Source organism: Xiphias gladius, chromosome 18 (genome assembly GCF_016859285.1).
Source record: "Xiphias gladius isolate SHS-SW01 ecotype Sanya breed wild chromosome 18, ASM1685928v1, whole genome shotgun sequence".
Taxonomy (NCBI): Eukaryota; Metazoa; Chordata; class Actinopteri; order Istiophoriformes; family Xiphiidae; genus Xiphias; species Xiphias gladius.
Window position 1 is genome coordinate 9,676,265 of NC_053417.1, and position 26,275 is coordinate 9,702,539.

At 39.8% G+C, this 26,275-nt stretch overlaps 1 protein-coding gene across 1 annotated transcript in view; it reads left to right on the top strand.

Annotated features, from left to right (window-relative positions):
- The window catches only part of celsr3 (cadherin, EGF LAG seven-pass G-type receptor 3), a 118,139-nt gene that overhangs the window by 88,047 nt on the left and 3,817 nt on the right, over positions 1–26,275 (top strand). The window contains exons 23-37 of the mRNA XM_040152676.1: positions 3,821–4,009; positions 4,097–4,283; positions 6,647–6,814; positions 7,510–7,636; positions 8,976–9,182; positions 13,599–13,773; positions 15,426–15,538; positions 16,140–16,219; positions 17,367–17,493; positions 17,829–17,948; positions 19,644–19,741; positions 20,401–20,492; positions 20,794–20,967; positions 22,960–23,154; positions 24,800–25,871. Coding sequence (XP_040008610.1) covers positions 3,821–4,009; positions 4,097–4,283; positions 6,647–6,814; positions 7,510–7,636; positions 8,976–9,182; positions 13,599–13,773; positions 15,426–15,538; positions 16,140–16,219; positions 17,367–17,493; positions 17,829–17,948; positions 19,644–19,741; positions 20,401–20,492; positions 20,794–20,967; positions 22,960–23,154; positions 24,800–25,871 — 3,124 coding nt within the window. The remainder of the gene's footprint in view (positions 1–3,820; positions 4,010–4,096; positions 4,284–6,646; positions 6,815–7,509; positions 7,637–8,975; positions 9,183–13,598; positions 13,774–15,425; positions 15,539–16,139; positions 16,220–17,366; positions 17,494–17,828; positions 17,949–19,643; positions 19,742–20,400; positions 20,493–20,793; positions 20,968–22,959; positions 23,155–24,799; positions 25,872–26,275) is intronic.

The following is a 26,275-nucleotide window of genomic DNA, read 5'->3' on the forward strand; positions in this document are numbered from 1 at the left end:
ACACACAAAAACCCTGAAGTGCTTTAGCACTGGCCAACATACATCATTTACTTATACAGATACCAAACACAGAATCTCACACACACAGTCCTGAAAGAAATTACTGGCATCCCTGAATTTTAAGTACATCAAATTAATGAACTTTGTAAAATCATAATATGTAAATAAAATGTCCAAGGTTACTTAACAAAAGAAAATTTTAAGAAACAAAACTTGAATAATAGCGAAATAATAAAAACACAATGTACCAGGACACAATTACTGGCACCCTTCACTGATATTCTGTTGTAGCACTTTGGCAACAATTACAGCCTCTAAACGTTTCTTGTAGCCATCTAGAAGCTTGCATCTCTCTGCTGGTAGTTTCTGCCACTCTTCCATTGCTATGCGTCCAAGATCTTTTAAGTTAGCAGAATCCTTTTTGCAATGGCAGATTTCAGCTTCCTCCAAAGGTTTTCCATGGGATTTAGGTCAGGACTCATTCCTGGCCTGTTTAAAACAGTCCATCTTTTCCTTTTTAACCATTCTTTTCTGTATAGCATATGTGCTTTGGGTCGTTGTCCTGCTGAGAGATCCAAGACCTTCGCCACAAACCTGGTTTTCTGACACTGGGTAACACATTTCGCCCTAAAATGCCTTGGTAATCCTCTGATTTTATCCTTCCTTTGATACATTCAGTACTTCCAGTCCCAGATGGAGCAAAGCAGCCTTACGGCATGATAGAACATACACCATTTTTTAATGTAGGTGGGGTCTTCTTGTGTTCTTTTCCTTATGGGCTTCATTTCTTCGCCTATAAACAAACTGATGCACTGCATTCCCAAAGAGCTCGTTGGGTTGAAACCACCACTCCGGATTACTCCAGGTCAGCCTGAAGCTCTTAAGATGTCTTGCGTGGTTTTTTTTCTAAAATCCGCACCAACCTTTGTAGACATTGAATTTCTTCTTAGCAGCACGTCCTGAAAGTGTGTTAACAATTTTAACACTGTGAAACTTCTTGATAATATCACAAATTGTCGAAAGAGGCATTTCAAGATCTCTGGCGATCGCCTTTTAGTCTTTGGAATCGTTACATTTTTTGATAATAGCATTTCTGTTGCTCTCTTGTGTTCACCATTGTGAAAAAGAAACTGGAATCAATCAACCCCTTTTTATGCAGTAAAAACCATCATTCATTGATTAATTCAGGTCATGTGGACACTGAAAATTAAGCATGTACTGTAAATGAAAAATGGGTTAGATAACTCTCTCAGACCCACACACACATCTGCAGTTTTGGCCATGCGCCTTGTTTCATTTAGTTTGTGGCATCCTGTTCTGATCTTTTTCACATTTTTCTGCCACTTCAGCAGTGTTGAAAATACTGTTAAATAATCTGTACCACATACAATGACAAGAGATGTTGAAATAGCAACAGCTGCAGCTCTTGCAATGATGAAGCCAGACAGTGAATTTCACACTCAGTTAATGCTCTTAGCTACACACACAGATTGAATTCCTATAAAATATCATAGACTCAAAACTCATGTAACTCATCAAAGTTACCAACTACTCAATCTTGCCTCACCAGCCTTCCTGTGTAGTTTGGTAACACAACTAATTTCATACCTGAAGAATATATAAAACAGTCTTGCCTGTGTTGACCAACATGAATTGGCTTCTTTTACTTCTTTTCTGTGTGACTCTCATCTCTCTCTCATTTAACTATATTTGCTGATTGATCCAAAATGCTGTTAAATAACCTTAAACCGACAGCCTGATACAGATTTCCAGATGGAGAGCATAGAATCAACGGTAAAAATGAAAGCAAAATGAATGAGAAAAGCAGCCATTGTTAAATTTCACACTCCTACACACACAAACACACATTTAATACTCTTAACCGAATGGGATGAATAACATGGAAAGGGATATGGGTGGACCTGTGACACACCCATCTGTTAGCTTCCAATATATGAGCTAATTTTAATTTTGTTGTTGTTGTTGTCAGTCATTAGAATGCCATTTCTTCAATTTTATTTCACGAATACAGCACTTGTTTATCGAAATTGTCATTTCACTTTTAAAATCAGAAAAATAGACAAAAACTCTTTCTCCAAACTCTAGCAGTTGTGCGCACACACGCGTACACAAAAGTTGTACACGTCTGTTACATCGAGGTGATTTCTCTTCTCTGTCTGTATTTATTGCTGTTCCACTTCTGTTTGCTGGGTCAACTGTTCACTCATAATGAACACTCCACATTGACTATGTACTGCCTGTTCACCACATTCATTTGTTTGCAACCTCAGTTTCTCTGCTCCAGTGTGTGTGTGTGTGTTTGTGGATTTTGTATTGGGTTTTCACACTTCCAGGGCCACAGTGAATAAACTGATGCGACCAGTCTGAATTTGAGTTAAATGGGCAAAAGTGATGTTCAGCTGTCTGAGAGCTGAAAGACCTAAGGACTTTTGATTTAAAAGGTTTCAAACGTACTGTCAGAGCTGCAGGTTTAGCCACAGCTATTCATTTCCATGTTCATTTTAGACATTAGTATTACTATGATAAGGAAAGGGGACAACCAGTTAATGTCAGTCTATAGTGGAGTCTACACGTGTTTATTTTGTTTGCCACGAGGTCAGACATGGCAAGAAATCTGCTTCAGTGCTTAACAATATGAAACAGGATGAGTGTGCTGCTCTTCCAGTGGAAATGGATCTAATCCTTTTGAAATTGCTCACAGTGTCAGATGGTGGGAGTAGTGAAAAGCCATTGTAAAATTCACTTTCAACTTGGTCATCTTGTATTTTCGAAAAAGAACCAATTATTGCTTAGCAACACTACCTGATTTACTGGAAGAGTCGGCACTTATTAAAGCAAAGTTTTTAAGCATCTTCAGCTGACACTTAAGTGAATCAGTGTTTTAAGTAAAACACCCTGGTGAAGGCCCTGTCCCAAGTCATGTTCATCAGGGTGTTGGCCCAGTGCCAAAATACATTATGATATAAAGTGACGACTTCTCTAGTAAATTGGTTAGTCTGCCAAGTGATTTCCCACATTTGGTTCATCTGTTACTGGAGCTCCTACTTGAAATAGCAATAGCACACTCTTACTAATACAACAAAAATTAATGTAAACACACATGGGACATGGTGGATAATAATGGTAGAGAGCCAAATCCCCCCTTCACCTCTGGGTTAGCTTCTGTTCCAGGAGCTTTCATTGCTCTCTGTAAGGAGGGCACAATCATTATTCCTCCTCAAAACCAGAGAAATTATACCAAGGTTGGCTGCCTTGCTAGTTAATCTTGTTAGTTAAATAGGTGTCTACTACTGAACTGACTTGTAAAATTTGAGAACTTCATCATTTCAACACAGATAAAAGACGTTTTTTTTTTTTTAGCCCTCAATAACTACAGTCTTTGACAGGTTTCATAGCCAACACTAGACATAATAATTTTAATCTTTGTTAAAATGATAAAGTGCTCAAATTGTACTGTCCAGTACAGTAATAAATCATCATTTATCTTAGAATATGGACCAATGACATAAACCCTCTATGATAAATGTATGGTCTAGGCCAAGGCTGTTGGAATTGGGGTTAGCTTAAAAAGGGAACAGGACAATAGGAAGCAAATGTGGTGAGAAATACTGTTAATGCTGCCTGTGGTGTGAGATATAACCTGGCACTATACAATATGGTGTTATTATATCAAGGTATTATAACCATTTGGTAAATATAATTTCCATGTTCAGTATAATGCAGATTACCAAACATTTATGTCTACATTGTAACCAACTACATGTGTCCGTGTGTGTTTATCTCTCCGTGTGTTCTTCAGTCATGAACCTGGACCGCGTGGAGAACCACACTCATGTGCGGCGGCGTTTCCCACGTTATCACACCACCCTGTTTCACAGTCAGGCTTTGTGGGATCCCTATACCCATGTGACACTGCCCCCTGCTGCCCTGGTGCCACAACGACCACAACAGCACAACTGGAAGGAGAAAGAGCGGACAGAGAAAGAACGTAAGAGATGCACAAATAGATATAAAGGCTTGAGAGTGTAAGTGGCTGAAACTAAGAGTTATACTCACACCACATTCTCTGTTTCAGCCTCAGCTACTCAGAACGCTGTTCCAGCCCCTGTTAGTGTTTCAGTGAATCAGACCGGAGAATACACTGCAGCCAGACGCACTGTTTTGCTGCCGGAGCCGCCAATCACCATCGTCATCTTGTTGATCTATCGAAGTCTGGGCGCAGCCCTCCCTCCCAAGTACCACACAGACCGACGAGGAGTTAGGTGGGAATCAGTCAAACTCAGAACAATAACAATCTGATTACAGCAGCTCTCTGAACCCTCTGTGGAAAGCAGGCAGGCTGGATATAGACATCTGGGTTACTCATACTTTTATTCAGTAGCAAACAGTAAACCAAAATTGCTTTTATATACAGAGGCAAGAAAAACGTACGTGAACCCTTTGGAATTACTACATTTCTGCATTAAATGGAGATAAAATTTGATATGATCTTCCTCATCTCAAACACCTAATCTCAAGTATAGACAAACACAAAAAAACTAATCTTCCATGTCTTTATTGACCATACCAATACTACTAAAAACGGTGATGGTGGAAAAAGTAAGTGAACCCTTGGATTTAATAAATGATCAAACTTCCCTTGGCAGCAGTAACCTCAAACAAGCTCTTCCGGTAGCTGCAGATAAGACCTGCACAACGTTCAGGAGGAATTCTGGGCCATTCTTCCTTACAGAGCTGCTTCAGCTCAGCTATATTCTCAGGATGTCTGGTGTAAATGGCTCTATGAGGTCATTCCACAGCATCTCTATTGAGTTAAGGTTTGGTCTTTTACTGAGCCACTCTAAGAGGCAGATTTTGTTTGTTTGAAGTCATTTTGTAGTAGATTTACTTCGATGTTTAGGATCATTGTCCCACAACATGACTGAATTTCTACTGAGCTTCAGCTGGCGGACAGCCACCGTGACATTATCACGTAAGAGACCTTGATAAACTTTGGAATTCATTTTCCTTTTGATGATGGTGAGCTGTCCAGGCCCAGAGGCAGCAAAGCAGCCACAAATAATGATGCTCCCTCCACTGCACTTCACTGCTGGGAATACAGTATCGTTTTTAGACCATATGCAGTGCTGCTTGTTCCTCCCAACAATTCAACCTTAGTTTCATCAGTCCACAAAACATTTTCCCAATAGGGCTGTGGAGTGTCAAGGTGCTCTATGGCAAACTTTAGGAGCATAGTAATTTTTTTTTTTTTATTAATTTTTTTTTTTTTTTGGAGAACAGTGTCTTCCTCCATGTCAGGACACCATGCTCCATCCAACCATCAACCATGATTTGTTTATGGTAGAGTCATGAACAAAGATGTTTACCAGCTCCAGTTATTCCTTTATAAGCTTTTAGCTGTTGCTCCGGGCTTTTACCTCATTGAGCATTCTGTGTTGTGCCTTTGGAGTCATTTTAGCTGGGCACCCACAATTTGTTTGACTGTGGACAGATGAATATTTACACTCTGAGATGAGTTCATGACCCTTTCCAGCTTTATGCAAATCAGCAATTCTTGATGCATCCTGTGAATAGCAAACTCAAAATGTTTTAGTGTTTATGATAAGTCAAAGTAGCTCAAACCCAAACCTCCAATCTTGTTTCATTTATTTGCCTCCAGGTTTGCTGCCTCCTGACTCCAATTAGCGTTTGTTGATGTCACTAGCCGAGGTGTTCACAGTGTTTTTCAAACCTACACTGCTAATGTTTGAATGATGTATTCAGTATGGACAAGAACAACACAATGATTTGTGTGCTATTAGTTAAAATAGATTATGTTGGTTCATAAATGTAATTTAGACTAACATCTGACCATATTTTAAGACAAATCTATAAATCAACGCTGGTAATTCCAAAGGGATCACTTACTTTTTCTTGCCACCGTAACAGGGGTTTTAACATCATTAGAAAATATTATGCTCAATGGTATCTTTAATTATCTTTAAATTTAACCAGTAACTTCCCAGGATTAAATCAAAAATAAATAAAAAAAAATATATATGCCACTAATTGTTTAGTCTATTAAATGTGAAAAAAAAAGTGAAAAATGCCCATCACAACTCCTTAAAGCCAAAGGTGACATCTTTAAATTCAGACTAGCCCTGAAAGACATTCTATTTACAATGATATGACACAGGAAGAAACAACAGCAAATCCTCACATTTGAGAAGCTGATTCTAGAGAACATTTGGCATTTTTAATTGATAAATGGCTAAGACAATGAATTGATGATCAAAATTGAACTTAGTTAACTTTCTGTCAGTTGAATAATAGGTTAATGGAGTAATGGCATAGCACTAATGCCAATATCACCTTGCTTGACATCTGTTTCTTCTTTTTCTCTCTCTTTCTCTCACTCTATCTTTGTCCTTCCCCACCTCACCTCCGGGCATAATTACCAAGTAACAAACTGCCCACTTTTCAGTAGGTGTTCAATAAACAGTCATTTGTGTCTCGTCTAGTATACCAATCATGGTCGTCTCAGCTAACTACGTCTTTACCTTTTTTACTATCCTAAACAGGAAATCAAACTACTTTCTGTCTTATCTAGTAGATCTACGGTAACTCTGCTCTCTTTCTTCCCCAGGCTTCCCAGACACCCAGTAATGAACTCCCCAGTGGTCACTATCTCTGTCTACAACAATCAGACGTTTGTGGGTGGACACTTGGACCAGCCCATCCTGCTTGAGTTCAAGCTGCTGGAGACGGCCAATCGCAGCAAGCCACTGTGTGTGCAGTGGAACCACAGCAGTCCGTGAGTACAGATTAACACATATACATGTTCATATACTGCTACACACGCATGCATATACACACACATTCTGTATGTTAGGACTGGGCGTGTCATTTACCTATCTATATTGATAATATTTTGTTATTATGATATATGGCTACATATATCATTTGGAGACACTACTGGGCATAATGGAGACACTTTTTTGTGTTGTAAATCCTCTTAATCTAGTAAATGTAATGAATGCACATACATGTATTTTACAGTGTGGAAATTTTTTACAGAGAGCTGAAGGCAAAAATTCTGTCATTTATTCATTCATGTGTCATGAATCTACGCTATTCATCAAAATGTAATGTTAATTTGATGAGTTTGGGTTTTGTCTTGTTTGCTTTTAAATAGTTTCAATATCTGCCTTTAGAATATCTGGCGCGACTTATGCTAGCCAGCCTTATTTTCCAGACCAGTCATAGTAGCAAAAGCATAGGTGTAACTAACAACAATAATGAATGTGTCAGTTTCATGAGGTGTAATGTATTAATATTAGTGTGTTTATTTTTCACTGACCAGTGCCACATTCACACAGTAACACAGACAGCTCTTATGCCAGAAACGGTTAACGGGGACGTTTTTCAGATGATACACAGTTAGTGTTTTATTTGTCTCTGAGTTGTAATCCTTTCAGATTTATGTTTATTATTAACCCCCCCCTGCAGGTATGAGATAGGAGGTTGTTGGACAGTGAGGGACTGTTCGGTGGTGTACAGGAACACCTCTCATGTCCGCTGTCAGTGCCAGAGACTGGGCACCTTTGGTGTGCTGATGGACAGTTCACAGAGAGAGGTTAGTGATCTGTCATTGGAGAGCTACTCACAGGTTCACTATATGAACCACATATTTAATCATTTAATTTTTATGGCTCTTTGTCATAATGAGGCATTTCTGTGCATTTACTATCAATGATCCTGCTGTGTGTGTTAGTTTTCTTTCTTTTTTTCATTGGACCATCTTAGCTGGTAATTGCTGGATAAAGTCGATGTAGAAATATGAAATCCTAAAGAATTAAATCCTGACTGACATTCTGAAGACTAAAGGAAGCCTTGTGTCAGCTGTAGAAGATTTTTACAGTCCAATGCAATCCTTTTCCCATCGCATCCCAGCATACTAAGCGATGATATGCATCAAATCTTGACAGAAAACACAAAATCTGTGGAATCAGAAACCTCATGGCTTTTGATGAATTTAAAAATCTACATTTTCTCCAAACATACATGGTTACCATGAATTTAGCACTTCAATAAAATATTTATATAATATCATTAGTTCAGCACAATTAGAAGAGGAGTATCCCATTTCCATTCATGAAATGCTGTAGGTATGCCCAATTTGCCCTTAAATAAAATTCTAGTGGTCTGTTATGTTTACTGGCAGCAAATGCTTTCTGTCCATGCACAGGCAGTGATGAAAAGATTTCATGCTTTTGATACTCTGGTTTCCCTTGACAGATTAGAAAGTTGTGCTACTTTGCTCAACCTGTTGTTTGATTCCTCTAGATAGTCTAGATTGTTTTTTGTATTCCTTCATTTGTTGTCTGCTTTTTTTATTTTCTCTTTAAAATAAAGTGTAGCTTAAATAGTTTTAATACAGAGATCTCTTGCCTCTGTCAATCTTTTGGAAGCCTTTGATTTTTAACATTACAAATCAGCCAGTATTCTGGGCAAGTAAATTAGATTACATTTCATGATTTGTAGGTATTGCTGTTTGAATCAACAACAAGTCTGAAACAACTTGCTGGGTGGTGCGGCTTTAGTTCCTTCATCTCATTTACCTGCTTCCCAAGTAATTTAATATCTAATATAAATATTCATCAATTGGCACTCAGTGAAGCCAGACAGAGGACGACAGATAGTTACCTAGACTGAAGTAGTAGCATTTCAACATGTTAAAATGCATAATTTTCATCTCTTTGCCTTATTTCACCTTAAGATTTTTCATCTTTTGCTCTTTCTACTGCCTTACCTCTGACTGCCTTGCCTTGGCTTCCAATTTTCCACTTTTTTCTCACATTTTCTTTCTCTACTACTAGTGCTATCTACTCCCACCAAAATGATATAATTCCAATAATACCCTCTCTCTATCATCTAACCACCCTTTTCCCCTTTTTGCGTCTCTCTATGAGCAGCAGTTGGAGGGAGATCTGGAGACATTGGCGATGGTCACATACTCGTCTCTGTGTGTCTCCATGCTGGCCCTCCTCCTCACTGTCCTAGTGCTCTCCTGCCTCCGAGGCCTCAAGTCAAACACCAGGAGCATCCATTCAAACACAGCGGCGGCAATGTTTCTGTCGGAGCTGGTGTTTCTGCTTGGGGTCAATCAGACTGAACAACAGGTAGATACTAGTGGGGGGTTATGTCCTTGTGCTTCCAAAGCCCTGTTTGTGATGCCTTTTGCTTCCTTGCCTTTTTTTTTTCTTCCAAATCAATGTCCCTTCGGTTCCCAATTTGCAGCTTTGTTAATGAGCAAACATTTGCTTTTGGCCTAAAAATTGTCTAATTTTTAGTCAGTTTCGCAGATTTACAGATATGCTCACCTCTGAATTGTTGCCAGTGGCAAAGAACTGCCTTGCCTTTCCCTATCCTGTAGAACATAATATATCTTCTAAAGGATATATCAAGTAATTTTCCAAAGCAGTATCATAAAATGTTTGCCCCTTTACAGTATGGTTGGAGTCACTGGCTTTTCCTTCTAATATCCCTGTTTTTCTACCTCTCTCCCACTATCCTTTGTGTTGCTTCCTCATGCTCACTTCACATCTTAGTATCTCAATAATTCCTGCATTTTTCCTCCTCTTTTAACCTTTTTCTTGTTTACTTCCTCCCTCCTGACCACGTTTCTGTTTTGTTACATAACGCCCGTGTGTGTGTGTGTGTGTGTGTGTGTGTGTGTGTGTGTGTGTGTGTGTGTGTGTGTGTGTGTGTGTGTGTGTGTGTGTGTGTGTCAGTGTGTGTGTGTGTTTAAAGAGCAGCGAGTCTTGTATGGAGGGTACTGGAAATATGTGCTCACTTAGCATGAAATCCAATTAATTAAGCTGTATCCTCCACAGTCGACTGTACAGCTCTTACAGTGCAACTGGTTACTTGTTGATGAACAATATGTTCTGTAATTCTTGTACATCATGCTTGGGAGAGCATGTTAGTGCTCACAGCGGTCGTGTGTGTTGGTGTGCACACTGGTTTTTACGTTCTTGTGCATATTTTAGTCTTTCTATCTCTTTGTGTGCAACTTGTAGTGTTTGTATTTTTGTGTGTATGTGTTTGTGCGTGTGGGAGTGTGAAATTCAGCGTCTGGCTGTACCACTGCCAAGGCTGTTGCTATTTCTGTGTCATCTTTGGCTGTGTTATTAGGAATTTGTACTGAGCTTCTTTTCATAAGAGTCCATGAAAGCTGCGAGAGAGGTATTTTACATTTTGTAAATTGTGTTCTCACTGCTCTCATCGAGAGTAACTTACTACAACAACGGCTTAGTGATGGTGAAATCATTTTTATAGTATGTTTTCTTTCTTTCTCAATCTAATCCTAAAACCCCATAATGACAAAGCAAAAATGGAATTTTTAGAAATTTTTGCAAATTCATTAAAAAGGAAAAACTGAGATATCACACTGACATAAGTATTCAGACCCTTTGCTATGACACTTAGAAATTTAGCTCAGGTGCCTCCTATTTCTCTTGATCATCATTGGACATGATTTGGAAAGGTACACATATAAGGTATAACAGCTGACAATGTATATCAGAGCAAAAACCAAGCCATGTGGTTGAACTGCCTGCAGAGCTCAGAGAAGGGATTGTGCTGATGATCTGGGGAAAGCCACAAAAAAAATTCTGCCGCACTGAAGGTTCCACTAGCCACCCAGCCAAACTGAGCAATCAGGGGAGAAGGGACTTGGTAAGAGAGGTGACCAAGAACCCAATGGTCACTCTGGCTGAGTTCCAGAGATCATGTGTGGAGATGGAAGAAACTTCCAGAAGGACAACCATCACTGCAGCACTCCACCAATCTGGGCTTTACAGCAGAGTGGCCAGACAGAAGCCTCTCCTCAGTGAAAGTCACATGAAAGCTGCCTAGAGTTTGCAAAAAGTACCAAAAGGACTCTCAAGACTATGAGAAACAAGATTCTCTTGTCTGATGAAACCAAGATTGAACTGTTTTTTCCTCAATTCTAACCAGGCACCGCTTATCACCTGCCCAATACTATCCCAACGGTGTAACATGGTGGTGGCAGCTTCATGCTATGGGGGTGTTTTTCAGCACCAGGGACAGGGAGACTGGTCAGGGTTGAGGGAAAGCTGAACGTAGCAAAGTACAGAGATATCCTTTATGAAAACCTGGTCCAGGGCACTCAGGACCAACAGGACAATGACCCCAAGCAAACAGCCAAGACAATGCAGAAGTGGCTTTGGGACAACTCTGTGAATGTCAAGTCAAGTCATGTCATGTTTATTTATAAAATACATTTAAAACAACCAGAGTTGACCAAAGTGCTATAAATATAAAATAACATAAGGCAAAATAAAATAAGAAGAAAGAAAGAAGAAAGACCTTAAGGACACTTAAAAGCTTGAGAAAACAGGTGGGTCTTCAGTTTAGCCTTAAAAGTGTCTATGAAGTAGGAACACTTAAATTGTAAATGATCATATGTTCAAAAGCTTTAGGGCAGCTACAGTGAGCGCATGATTGTCCTTACCCCTTAGCATCGACCAAGGGACAGCCAGGAGCAGCTGGTTTGAAGATCTAAGAGATCTGGGGTCGAAAAGGGGGCAGAGGAGCTCAGTCCTTGAGTGGCTCAGCCATTTGGGGATGTCTTGCCATTCGTCTCTGCAGATCCTCCCAAGTTCTGTCAGGTCGGATGGGGACCGTTGATGATCAGCCAATTTCACACTTTGATTGTTCGATTGGGTTCAAGTCAGGGCTCGGGCAGGAAATCCCCAAATCCAGGTGTCCAAAGCTTATCACATCATCCCTAAGAAGACCCAAGGCTGTAATCACTGCCAGAGGTGCTTCAATTAAGTACTGTGTAAAGGGTCTCAATACTTGTGTCAATGTGATGTTATGGTTTTTCCATTTCGATAAGTTTGCAAAAATTTCTAAAATTTTGTTTTCACTTTGTCATTATGGGGTAATGAGTGTATATTGATGAGGGAAAAAATTAATTTAAGTGATTTTAGCAAAAGGCTGCAACATAACAAAATGTGAGAAAAAGAAAGGAGTCTCAATAATTTCTGATGCACTGTATGCTACAAATGAACAGGTCACACCGTGCTACTGTGTTTTCTTACTTCATTTTGTTATACTTGGTATTCAAAGCATGGCTTTTAAAACTGGCTGTCAGTTGCCAACAATCATCTGTTTTAACTCACAAATCTGTTTGTTTTCAAGCTTCTTCCTGTGGTTTGTTCAGATTTTGTTCTTACTTCTGACAAACAGCACAGAAGTTCTCTTAGAGACTGCCCATTCAGATGTGTAGGTGCTGTAATTCATTGCCACTCGAGTTTGAAAGGCATTGTTTTCATCTGGTCAAACAAACAAAACAGACCAAAGGCTGTAGACTTCAAATAAACCACTCCAGACATGCTTCAATGCAGCCTGAGGGTAATTTCTCAGAAAGCCTAAATGCTAACGCTTCTCCATGCATTATTCATGGAGAAGCTCAGCATTTCTCCCTAACCAAACAGCAGCACTTTGGAAGTTTCTCCTGCCCCGAAAAAAATGTTGGTATTAATTTCTGATGACATGCAGTCAAACCATGGTATTTAACTGACCTCAGAAATCCATGTCATAGCAGATTACGCAATCTTTTAGCACTGATTTGACATGCTCTCAGCATTCATGCAGCATCACAGTTATGGCAATAAAGACAAAATTCTGCATTTGCTTCAATACTTTTTCAGGGATATTTCAATACAAATAAAATTCAACAATAAATAAACCATGGACTAAGCTGACATTTTATAAATGTATCTCCAAAATTTATGTTATGGTTCAGAATATGTATTAAAAATAAAGAAATGCTGTTTGTATCAGTTCATTACCTTAAAAGCTAATGAAAGCTTGAAATATAAGATTTTACATTAATGATTCAAACAAATGGAGTCTAAATATGCTTCAACTAAGTTAATAATTATACGTGAACCCAAGAAACAAGTTAGTATAATCTCTTTTTTTCTTGCTGTTTTTACCATGGTAAATATACTTGATTACTGCATTCTTTACTTTGTGTACTTTCTTCTACCGATAGTGCTCAATGTCATACCCATAATCACAGTTAAGAAGGCACTCTTGGGTGTTATTACTATAATTCAGTGCATTAGTGGCATTCAATTACATTCATTTCAGTTATTTTATGCATGTCTTACAGATATACTGTAAAACGCTGTCATAAACTCTGTTCATTATTCATATTGGTAATTAAGTCATGAATGCCTGTTACTGCATTGCTGACACCTTGCCAAGACGCCTGCTTTGCAACTGTCGCAACATAAACATCAAGGATTATGTTTTTCTTCTCTCACTTTCTATTCTTCACATATCTTTTTTGCTTTCTATTTGACACTTTCCTGCCTCATCACTTCTCCTGTCTTCCTCCTTCATCTTCTTTATTTCATCCCTGCCTTTCCCCTTTTTATTCCTTCCTTTCTCCTTCATCCATCTTTCTCTCTTTCCTTCTGCTATCTCCAATTTTCTGCTCATTCCCATACTTTATTCACTTTCCCTCCTTAAATCAATTTCCTTCTCTGTCCCTCCAGTTTCTGTGTACAGTCGTCGCCATCTTGCTGCATTACTTTTTCATGTCAACATTTGCCTGGATGTTCGTGGAGGGCCTTCATATCTACCGCATGCAGACTGAGCAGCGCAACATCAACTATGGAGCCATGAGGTTTTACTACGCCATTGGCTGGGGCGTGCCCGCCATTATCACAGGTAACACATGCACATATTGACGCAATCACACACATGCAGACACATAAGATTTCTTTGATATTTGTGGGAAACATGTCTATGCATCCATGTACACACAGATAGTCAATACATTGTACTTGCCACATTTTCTCTCATTCGTGATAACAGATTGTCATATATGTGGATCGGCAGACACATCACACACACATTCACAGTCTGGCTGTGTAGATAAGGTGTACTATTGACACTTGTATTAAACAGGTTTCAGTGACATTTTAAAATAGAGATAGTAAAGAGCAGACACACACACCCACATTGGCAAGCAATTTCTTCCTTGACACTTACTGTAAGCAAGTAATATCTGTCTGCTTACTTCGCTCTCTCCTTCTTCTACACACACACACATACAAAAACACACACAAACACACACACACACAGACCGCTGTCTCTTCTTGCCTTAAGAATGGATCTGTCTCCCACCACACACAGACACAGACACAGACACACACACACACACACACACACACACACACACACACACACACACACACACACACACACACAGACAAACTGGCAGCATGTCTCTTTCCTCTGGCTCAGGTTTATCTGTCTGTCCATCTTTATTTGGGCTTTTCCCATCTCTCTAACTTTTGCAATTCAATTTAAAATTTCTTTATAGCCTGGACTGTCATGACCAAGACAGTGTTGTCCAGTTTAGGATACACAAGGAATAAAGACTTCACAGTTCACGTCACAGATCTCCTAGCAACCATGTCTGGCACCATCATGGAGGAACAGGCTAAAATGTACGGCTGTAGTCAACCAAAGAAAATCTTGGTCGACAGAAATTGTACTTACTTTTCAATCAATCGACTGGTAGTGGGGAAAAAAAAGTGTGCACATTATCTCTAGATTAACTAAATCGTCCACATTGCACTGAGTGCGCTCAACCTGGTAGCCTTAATAGCCAAATTAATTATAAATAAACAAAAAAATCTAGTATTTACAGCATATTAAATCATTTTAACCTAATTTTTTCATACTGAAATGATAACAGACTCAGAGCCGACCAGCATTCACCTGCCCATATTCATATGATTTCCATAAAATAGAACTATATCAACGGTTGATCCCAGTACAAAAATTATTGAGGAATATTTGCTCAAAGCTCAACACAAAAGTTGATGGACCATCCTAACACTGACAAGTTAGCCTACTGTTTTTAGATAATATACCATGTTGGTCGTTGAGCTGTGATATGCAAACTGTTGTTTGCCAAGTTTTCACAGGTAGTCAGTCCCTCCTGCCAACAAAAATTATGGATTAATCCTGGAAGACTATTGATGTGCTCTTGTACTTACAAAAGTAACATGGCGATTGCCCAACCAATGAGAATTTGGTCGGTCTATCAACCAACCAATCAAAACCAGTCCACTGGGAGACTACAGCCCTACTAAAATGATCATTTTTATAATTACTAATGATTAAAAGATTAATCCCTAACATTAATTTGGATTTGCTCTTTTATGACTTTGACCTTTCCTGCCACTGTCATTCAGATAATGGTTTGTTGTCACATACTGCACTACCTCTCCATCCTTTTCGGGTTGTTGTCTCTCTGTGATGGACAATGGAGGAGATCTAAGAGTAGATCTTCTGTCTCTCCACTGCAGGCCTGGCAGTAGGCTTGGACCCAGAGGGTTATGGGAACCCAGACTTTTGTTGGATCTCCATCTATGACAAACTCATCTGGAGCTTCGCTGGACCTATCGCCATTGTCATACTGGTAACTGTCTGTCTGATATGCTGTAGTCAATGCTGTATGCACACAAACCTGAATAAAAATGTAGTCTAAACAGTGACATCATAGATAATGGAAGGGTTGACTGCTGATTAGCATTTAGCAAATGGAGTGAATTCTGGTTTTCAGGAAAACATTGATTCTAGTTTTGTTACCCCTTAAAGGATTAAATAATCACAGGACCTATTCAGTTAACTTCTTTGCTTCTTTCCATCCTTGTGTTGTGCCTATTCTTCTTCTGTACTAATTAATTTATTCAATAATTTCCTTTCTTTCATTCACTCATTTGTCCATTTTATAATTTATTTTATTTGTTTATTTGCGTTTAAGTATATATATTTTCATATAGTGTTCGAGCAAAGGAACCAAAACAGAATGAAGGAGCAATTCATAGTTTCTGTAAAAGACTTGAATTACTTAGCCTTTGGTAAATTTACCTTTTTCATTTGTACATGACTGTTCTATCCACATTGATTTTGTTTCATCTGTTTGTCTTTATCCCTGATGTTGCTAACAGCAGTATTGGATTAACTGAGAGGCATTAAAAATGTTGCCTTACCGTTTGTATTGATGTCCCTCTATCCAGATGAATGGAGGAATTTTCATGATTATAGCCAAGATGTCCTGCAACCCATCGCAGAAGGAGACCAAGAAACTCCCTGTCATGTGAGTACCTACCGACCATGGTTAACATGATTTTTCTCACTTTCAAAAAGTGATTCTGTCGGTTTTTTTCCATTATGTTATGTAAGTTTACAGTCATTTATTACTGCACTTCTTATGTTTTGGGGAAAAATTATTTTTTTGAGCCCTTTCAGGCTTCAGAGGGTACTGTTTAAAGACACCAAAATTCTGTCTTTAAAGAAGCCTTTGCTAATCTGAGTCTGTGGTTTAGTATTTGATAAGAATATGTCTGCAATACAGACAAAGGATAGATTCAGTCATCATGGTTACTTGTGTAGCATTGCTGTGAGGGGTGTGGTCGTTTTGGGGTAAAGCTTAGGCGTTTCAATAAACTTATCATAAGTTATGATAAACTTTATTGATCCCACTCAGGGAAACTGAAGTGTTACCACAGCAAAATAATCTATATGGTATAAATGTCCTCTACATTGTAAACAATATGTTTTTTATACTATTTCTATAAATCTTGAGGAAGAAGGGGTTACAGTTGCATTTTATTGTACAATTCTATATTGCATAATTCAGTAAAGCTCAACCAAAATGAAGCATGAAAAAAAAATTAAAAGAGAAGTACTTTACACCATCTTTAAAAGGTAACTACTAACAACCTCAACAAAGTATATAAAGTAAGTTTAACGGTATATAATAAACAACAAATCTGTGCTTAAATTTATAAATTGCATGGATTGTGTCCTTTTTGTTTGTTAGTTTTTTCACAAAACTTTTGGGAGTGTAATATTGATAAATGGTTTGTGATTGGTGAACTGACAGGGAACAGAGGGGAACATCTCTGTATTTCTCTCTGTCTCATTTAGTCAGTGTTGATTTGATAGACAATGATCTTGTCAGGGCTTATTATTAATCATATCATATGTCCATAAACGACACAAGGCAATCACTTAAGCTGTGTGTGTCTATCTCTCTTTGCCTCACTACCATATTTCTGTCTCAGCATTCATCCTATGGTTTTATCTTCTGGCTCTCACTTCCTGTCACTCTTTGGCTTTTGCAGTCATCCAGTACAGCTGCTAGAAAGTGTGTAACATCCCAGATTCGGCAAGGTGAATCCAAATCTAACCTTTTTCCCTCACACTGCCCTCTCTGTTTCTCTTTCTCCCTCTCTATCCAGTGCTACTATCCGCAATGCCTTCCTGCTCTTGCTGGTTGCCACCTCCACCTGGCTGTGTGGTCTCATGGCGGTGAACAACAGCATCCTAGCTTTCTACTACATATTTGATATCCTCTGCCTAGTGCAGGTATGAACAAAGTGTAAGCTTTGCATCTGTAATTGGGGATTCTTTTCTTGAAGTACTAATCCACAACAAGTTACATAAAATGAATACATTTTGGTTTACTCAAGTACTAATTTGAACAATATCCAGTCAGAGCAATATTCAGTTAATAAATGCTTTTACTTGTTTTTTACACATGTCAATATTACTCACTGTATATCTATAATAGTGTTGTCTTTGGAAAGTACAGAATAACTTAGTAGTGTAAGGATCTTGTAGATTAAAACCTAAAATCTATTGTTCTCTCTCTCTCTGTCTCTCTTTGTTAACTTCTACCTCTCTTGACCGCCCTCTCCCAGGGTCTGTCGGTCATGCTGGTCTTCACTGTGTTCAATTCAGAGGTTCAGGAGGCCTGGAGGGTCGCCTGTTTGGGTAAGAAGAGCCCTGGAGAGGACCCACCAAGACCACCACAGAACACAGTGAGTCCAACAAACACAAAACCTCCAACTGAGAATTTATCCTGTTGCAGCTAAACCTAAAAAAGTTTTATCTGGTTTTGTATGTTGATCTAAATTGACCCTACTGTGGAATGATTTAGACAGCACATTGACAGCAGCCATGTAAAAATAGCATATAAAAAGATATTAAAGATTAAAATGATTTTCATCATTTCAGTGAGGTATGATTCTATATTGAGATGGTCATTATTGCACAAAAATGACTTACAGGGTAAATCTAAGACCCCAATGTGAAGCTGCGTGATCCAATAGGCATTTACTATGTTTTATTCTGTTCTACAGAATACTCTTTTCTGGATGCCAGTTCTCACTGTGTCCATTACTAGACGGCACAAAAGCCCTCCTGCCCTCCATTCCTCCTTCCCTCAATCCATCCATCCATCTTTCCCATCCTTCCTGTGCCTTCAGGGTTTGTTGCTGACCCAGTTAAAACAATATACCGACCAGTGGAGCCCCGCCTGCTCCCTAGCCAACTTCTACCAAAGCACTGAGTTGTGTGTGTATGTGTGTATCTGTGTAACCCTATCCTGCTTTCATGTCTTTCCTTCGCTCGCTCTTCTATTGTGTGTGTGTGTGTGTGTGTGTGTGTGTGTGTGTGTGTGTGTGTGTGTGTGTGTGTGTGTGTGTGTGTGTGTGTGTGTGTGTTTGTTAGTTCATAGCTCAGTGCAATCTAACCCGTTTTATTTAGTTTCCCTTTTTTAAAAACTCATTATCTCGCCCCTGTACAAGTGTCAGTGTGTTTGAAGATGTGTATTTGCATATTCAAAGTTCCATATACCATTTTAATTCCCTCATCTTTCCACTGAACTTCATAGGTAGCCTGGATGTGTGTGCGTAAGATGTTTGTGTTTACCTGCATGTAGATGTGTGTGAGTGTGTGCTAGTTTATACATAGTTCTTTTCAACCTTTCAACCCCCATTTCCTCCAAAGCTCTTCCTATCCATCATTAAGTCAACTGGGGCAAAATGACTGTACTTTACCAAAACTATTATTAGACACACACACAATGCTGTTTACCTCTGATGGACTGTATGTATAAATAACAACCTACTAACATCCTTTAGCCGATCTGACTCATACTGTATGATTCGTTATTCATTATAACAAGCTGAGGTTATGCCCCATTTCCAGGTTAGCTTATGCTCCACTAGCCTAGCCTTCTTCTGATTTTTTTTTTTTTCTTTTTTCTTCAATCAGCATTCAGCAACTATAAAAGCTCCCATGAGCGTCTGGAAACTACAGTAAAATATAATGGGGGCTGTTGTTTTTGAATGCCAACAAAAAATTGTTAAGTCTGTTTAAGTGACTGCACATATACATTTTACCTAGTCGTTATTGGTACTAAATACTCATTATCTTAGAATATGCATAAAAACACCTTGAATCATAAAGACGTCATTTAGGCAAAAATAAATTATGTAACACAAGTTACTCCATTATGAGGGTGGGATTTTTACTGTTCGTTCCATGCAGTTAAGGACAATTGTTATTTTATGCTGTATGTAAAATTGCCCCTTAAAAAAACACTTATTTTGAAATCTTAAGATGTTCCTACCTCTTCAAAATATCAGTAATCTGTTTGTGTTTGTGTGTGTGTTTGTGTTTGTGTGTGTGTGTGTGTGTGTGTGTGTGTGTGTGTGTGTGTGTGTGTTGAGGCTCAGAACCCATATCACAATGCATCTCTGTTGGAGCAGAGCGGGCTGCACCGTATCACCCTGGGAACCTCCACAATCTCCTCTGTCAGCTCCGCCAGGTAGATAAACACACAAACACATACAAATGTTCAAGCAGACACAAACATGCACACACGATACACACACACACATCACAACTTTTACCAACTAACCAGAAATGAACTTGAATGGAAAACCTCCACATTAGTGCTGGGTAGATCAAGAATATACTAGTTTCTACTGGTAGTTCAAGAGCAAATGGTTTAATACCAACAGTACAAAAATGATAAGTTAATATTGACTGAACAGTTACAAAAAAAAATGATAAGTTATCATTCAAATAGAAATCTGTCCGGTTTCATTGATTCTCTGGCTCTCTGATTTGAGACAAATTTGCTTCAGGGAGGAAATTCCCTTGCATGTAAAAACCATGTCATGTATTTTGTGGGTCAGTGGGGTAAAGATGATGAAGATTGGATGGAACAATGTACTACACTGTATGTAGAGCAAGACTAATATACTTTAAGAGTAGCTGTTGGTGTCTTTATGGCTCAGTGATTGTCTGTCTTAATGCCTTTGTGTGTGTGTGTGTGTGTAGTACATACTGTATGTGTGTGAATGCTCTCAATTTTTAATCTGTGTGGGCCTGCATGAGTGCATACTATATACAATATACTGTATGTGTGTGCTTGCGCATGTATGTGTGTTACACTCACCAATCTCCTCTTTCCCTTTTTAGAGAAAATCTTTTGGCTCGTCAGACTCTGGAACAAAACATCGTCCACACTGGAGCGACAGACTTGGATGTAGCCATGTTCCACAGAGACGGAGGTAAACACAAACACACACACACAAATACCCTGGATTAAGTAGGCGTGGACACAAAAAACACACACCTGTTACAAGCAGTAGTAACACATTCTCGATTTCTTCACATCTATCTCTTTCTTTTACTTTCCTGTTAGTATTCTCTCACTCTCTCCATTTGAATTTCCTTAAAGGTTAAGCTCACATTGCCACAACGGACATTAACAATCTGTCAACCCTCTCCTTCCTTCCTTCTTTATTTTTTTTCCCCATCCTTCCTCTCACTTGTTTCCTCTCTCTCCTTCTTGTCCCTCTCTCCTCCCAGGTGAGGACTCGGACTCAGACTCAGACCTTTCCATGGAAGAGGAGCGCAGTCTATCCATCCCTTCCTCTGAGAGCGAGGACAACGTCCGACTCCGTGGACGTATCCAACGGCGATTCAAACGTTCTAATCACAGTGAGCGTCTGCTAACCGAGCCCACCCACAACGGCACCAAAGGTAGACAAGCCCTTTTTCATATTTTCAGATGATTTAGGACATTTCTGCTGGCAGTCAAAAAGCCAGTAACAGTTAGGTATCTTGCTCAAGGGCACTTCATTAGTTAATGATAGCACGTTGCCTAAAAATGGAATTCATAACCTATAAGTGAGGGGATGGTTTAATCAAAATGTTTGATAGAGGGTACGTGGGAAAGGTAGTCACATGTTAGTGCAAAACATTATATGCATGCTTTTTTAAGGAATACACCACATAAAATCTGTCTTTTGAGTTTCAAATATACATCCCCCTGTAAGGTTGAAAAGTGGTTAAAGTATACACAACGTGGATTCAGTTACAAGGACACAGTTCCAATGTGGGCCCCCACTCATCTGTAGCCATCTATAGAAACTTTTCAATGACTCCTGCAGCATAATCTTCCTCTTTGCATTTGATCCATATTTTCAGAATGTTCTAAATACTCAGAATCTCTCCACAACAAAGCCAAATACACTACTTTTGTGTTGCACCATTGCCTCTTCATAGCAACAAAGTTTTGTTGGAAGTAGCGTGTCAAACTGTTTATTAGCAAAGTGATGGTTGTTAGGAAGATACTTAGGTTTTTGGTGGAGTATTCCTTTAATTCAATTTAGACCCAAATCTATCCATCGTCTGTACCTGCTTATCCTGTACAGAACTGTGGGGGTCAAGAATCTATCCCATCTCACATCAGGTGAGAGGTGGAACACACACTGGACAGGTCGCCAGTCTATCATGGGGATAGCACATTTGGACAAACATTTGTTTTGCACACATTCACATCTTCCTGATATGAAGAGTCGCCAGGTGAGGTGCATGTCTTTGGTCAGTGGCTGGAAACCCACAAAAGTATGGGGTGAACATACAACGTCCACATAGAAAGGTCCCTGTCAGCCAGCAGGATTTCCCTGTACGTAGAACCATATGTATGTCATGTGTAGGCACAATAACACACATACAACAAGAAGAAATGTCAGTGCCTGTGGTCATTAATCAATACCTTCTTCTGATACACATGAAAAGATATCATGCATAGTATAATCAATTTATGCACCTCAAAGTGTGTGATATAAATGTCATATACATATACAGTGTTCTGTGAAAGGTTTCACTATGAGAAGAGGCCAGATGTGCAAATCTATAAATCCATATTAGTAATCAATTCTTAGCTTAGTAAGCCATCTGGATCACATGAACTCTATTCACAGTGACATTTGGACTGAAGTTGTCAGGATAGTAGAATAGAGGAGGACAGGATCCAGATGGTCAGTACAATACAATCAGTTCATCAGTAGAGTCAAACTGTAGGGTAGAGCAGAATGGGCTTTTTGCTGAAAGGTCACAGTTTGAAGATGGCATCCTGTTCATTGTGACAAAACATTAAACCCCTCATCGATTCACTAGAGCCATCAACTGGGCATTGTTAGAGGACTGTGTTGGGAATGTACCTGACTGAGGAAGTGTTCAATGGAAAACTGAAAAAAACAGAACAAAAGCAATCATGGACTACATGTAAAACAATGAGAATGAAGTTTGGTTTATTCTAGAAGCCATCAGACTTGTAAATAGCCACAGTACAAGAAATAATAAATACACTTGCAATTTTGACTTGTTGTCAAAGTAAACACTTAACATTGATGGTGCAACAATGCTATGTATTGTATAGCTGAAATGAATAATCATTATTTAATTTCTCGATAGACAGAAATTAATAATTTTTTTTTTTTTTTTTGGTGTTTACTGGCTTTAATGAGCGATGGCGGCAATAACAGGGATATTGTCCACTTTCCCAGAATTTCTCCTTTTTAATTTCTTTACAACTTCTCAATGAGCTTTTTGCTTTATCATAAGCCATTGGTCAATGAAGTCATTACCTGACATGAGAAGTTTTTTAACAATAAATGTAACGTCATGCATCATCCTTGAAACTAATGTTGAATTCCAGTAACCGTTTTTTGTGTGTGTGCGCAACAGATCTCGATGGCAATGATCTTCTGTCCTACTGGCCAGCTTTGGAGGAGTGTGAGACGCACACCCTGCAAAAGTGGGGCTCAGAGCGCCCCCTGGGGGCAGATTACAGCAAGGACGCTGCCAACAACAACCAGGCTGAAGCAGCGCTGACCAGTGGGGACGAGAACAGCCTCACCCAGCCACACAGGCACCGCAAGGGTGAGAGAAACAAGAAAACATGTCAAAAATACACACAATCTAATCTTTTGCATTTAATATTTTTCTAATCTTTAGTTTTTCGTTCCCATATGTATAATAGACAGAGGTTTCTGGGTTTTTTAAAACCTTAAATTTTGTAGAGGCCTTGCTCATAAATTAAATTTTAGTAAAGTCAATGGCAGATGGGTACTGAATATGAAACATACTGTGCCCTTAAGACAATTAGATAAAAAACATACAAAATACTGTTTCTGAATTCTGAAACAAGGTAATCAACAATAATTAACAGACTTTTACCAATAATAATTTGTGTTTTTGTTTTCTTTCTCTCTTTTATTTCTTGTTGCTATAAATATCTACCAGTGCACAAAGTCATATGATTGTTACATATGAATCTTTGAGGGCCAAAATCAAGTGGAATTGTCTGACCTGTACACTGTAATTATTTTATCTTCATCTGTTGGTTAACAAGAGTCCTCCAGACATCATGTATGACTGATGCGACATGGTCATCAGGATGAAATGGGGCATTTTGCCAAGACAAAGATGGAGGAGATGTCAGCTGTGTGAGCTGGATCGGCAACGCATTATTTAAAACACATCTCCCTTATACGCTGTTATACATTTTAATTGTTTCACAGCACCCTCCATGTGAACTAGCAGTGCCCTCTCCTTTAAGCATGTGAAGAGTCCACAAATATCATTGCATTTATTTATTTTTGTTTTAATTCAACAATTCATGTTCTAGTTTTCTCGTTGGTTCCTATTACTATTACTAGTAACCACACATTTTGTGCTACTGGGGTGTTCAAAACAGAGCATGATAGTCTGAACTGAATGTTAGAATATACTGTGATGGTCACCATGCCATGGATTGCACTTTGACCACTACATGTGCATAACATGCAGGAGTTTGTGTATACTCACACAGCACTCCAATGCTGAAATCACCTGAGTAGCCTGTGTTCATTAAACGTAACTTAAACAACACAGTGTGGTGCTTCAGTAAAGTTCTAAATCTGGCCCTAAAAGCATGGATGATGCTTTTATATGTACAGTACAGTACAGCAAGTACTATATGCTCAGAATACATAAATAGAAAATTGGCATGTGCACACATACAGACAAAGTTGCACCATACGTGAAAAACACACTGCGGGTGAGTAAGAAAGGCAGGCATAGAGGGAGATCACTTATGTAGCCTGAAAGCATAGGCGACATATTAGGGAATGTAGTAATACGCAGAAATACACAAAACCCATGTACATGCATATATACACACAAACACACACACACACAGAAAAAGAGGCTGTAAGCCACAAACCAATACTTTTGGCAATATACTCTGTATTTTAGTTGTACAACTTCATTCTCAAGTGTCCCTCAAGATTTCCAGATTACTCAGATGTTATATTGATTCATAAAATGTTAACAATGCATGTAGAAAGACCTAAAAATGTCATCAATAAGTTGAAACCATTTCTCTCTCCTGCTTTTACCCTGTGATGCACCTTCTTTTTACTCTCCTGCCTTGTGTCCCATGCAATGGAATCTCATCTCTTCTATACGTTCCTTTTTCTCTCTCCTCCTCTCTGCCACTTATACCTTCCTCTCTCCTTCTCATGCATGTATTCTCTTCTTCCAGGTATCCTGAAGAATCGTCTCGGCTGTCCTCAACCACTCCAGGGTTTCTCCACCATGGGCCGAGTCCCCAGTGAGCTCAACTGGTACAGAACCTCTACTCTGGGCCACCGAGGCGTTCCTGCTGCCTCCTATGGTCGCATGTACTCTGCCACTGCTGGTGCCGGTGGAGGTACCGGCTCTCTCTCCCAGCCAGCTTCCCGCTACTCCTCCAGGGAGCACCTGGACTCGCTTGCCCGGAGGCAGCTGTCCAGGGATCCACTAGGCAGGCAGACGGTTGGGGGATCGAGGGACCGGCTGGACTCCCGGGGTTCCAGGGACAACCTGGACCTCTTACCAAGGAGGAGAGAGCTGGGACTAGGGCAGGGAGCAGGGCTAGGCGGCCTGGGGCTCGACCATCAGCGAGTCTCATCATCCAGGGAGAACTTGACAGGGTCCAGGGACAGATTGGACAACCACCACTTGGGCAGCATCCACGCCTCGAGGGAGGACTTGAGTGGAAACGGGGGAGCTGTCGGAATGGGAATGGAGGGATACCTAAGCGGGTCGAGGTCGCAGCTTAACACGCTGACTCGACGGCAGGCCTCATCCCGGGAGCACCTAGCGGGGGCAGTGATGAGCAGTAGGTCGAGGGAGCAGCTGGACACCAACGGAGTGGGAGCCCAGGCTCAGCCGTGTCGGGAGTGGCTTCGCACCCTGCCACCCCGTCAGCCCTCGCACCCCGACCAGCCTCCCTCCTCCTCTCCTCCTCCCCCAATCTCTGAGGAGCCCCAGCAAGAGCAGCTCCCTGCTGCAGCTCAAGTCAGAGGACGACTGGACTCCGCCCCTCCATGTAGGTACCCAGGTCAGACTGTCCCCCAGGTCGCAGGTTCCATTATAAACCCTCTGGGTCGACAGCCATCCAGTGAACACCTGGATATTCTGTCCTCCATCCTGGCATCCTTCAGTTCCACCGTCCTCACTCCTCCCCCTGCTGCCTCTAACCCTGGGCCTAATGGCTCCGCCCATGGACCCTCCCCTTCCCCGACCCAGTCTGCCACCTCCCACAGCATATCTGAAGTGTCCCCTGACTCTGAGTAAGTCTTTGTGTGTAAATAATTCTGCCTCAACTTACCCTCCTCCTGTCTCTTTTCTGTTTTTACGTCTTCTTCAGTGTCTTTAACTCTTCATCATCCTGGACTTTAAACCTCTGTAAACACGCTTTATGGATTTTTCTTTCTTTCGTCTTCTCCCTTTTCCTCCACTTTTTTATTATCCTTTGATTGATTTCCTTTTCCTCAGCATCATGTCCACTATTGAAATCTTTTCCTCTTTCCACTTATTTTCCTTTTCTATCTTTTTATCTCAACTTTCTTCAGTTCCCTCAGTTCCACTTGCTGTTTTTCAGCTTTATTTTTCTTCTTGTCCCTTATGTCATTGTCTGTTTTGTTGTGTTTTCTAGGTCTGTCTCCCTCCTCTCTCTTTGTCCTTTTGCCTCTAA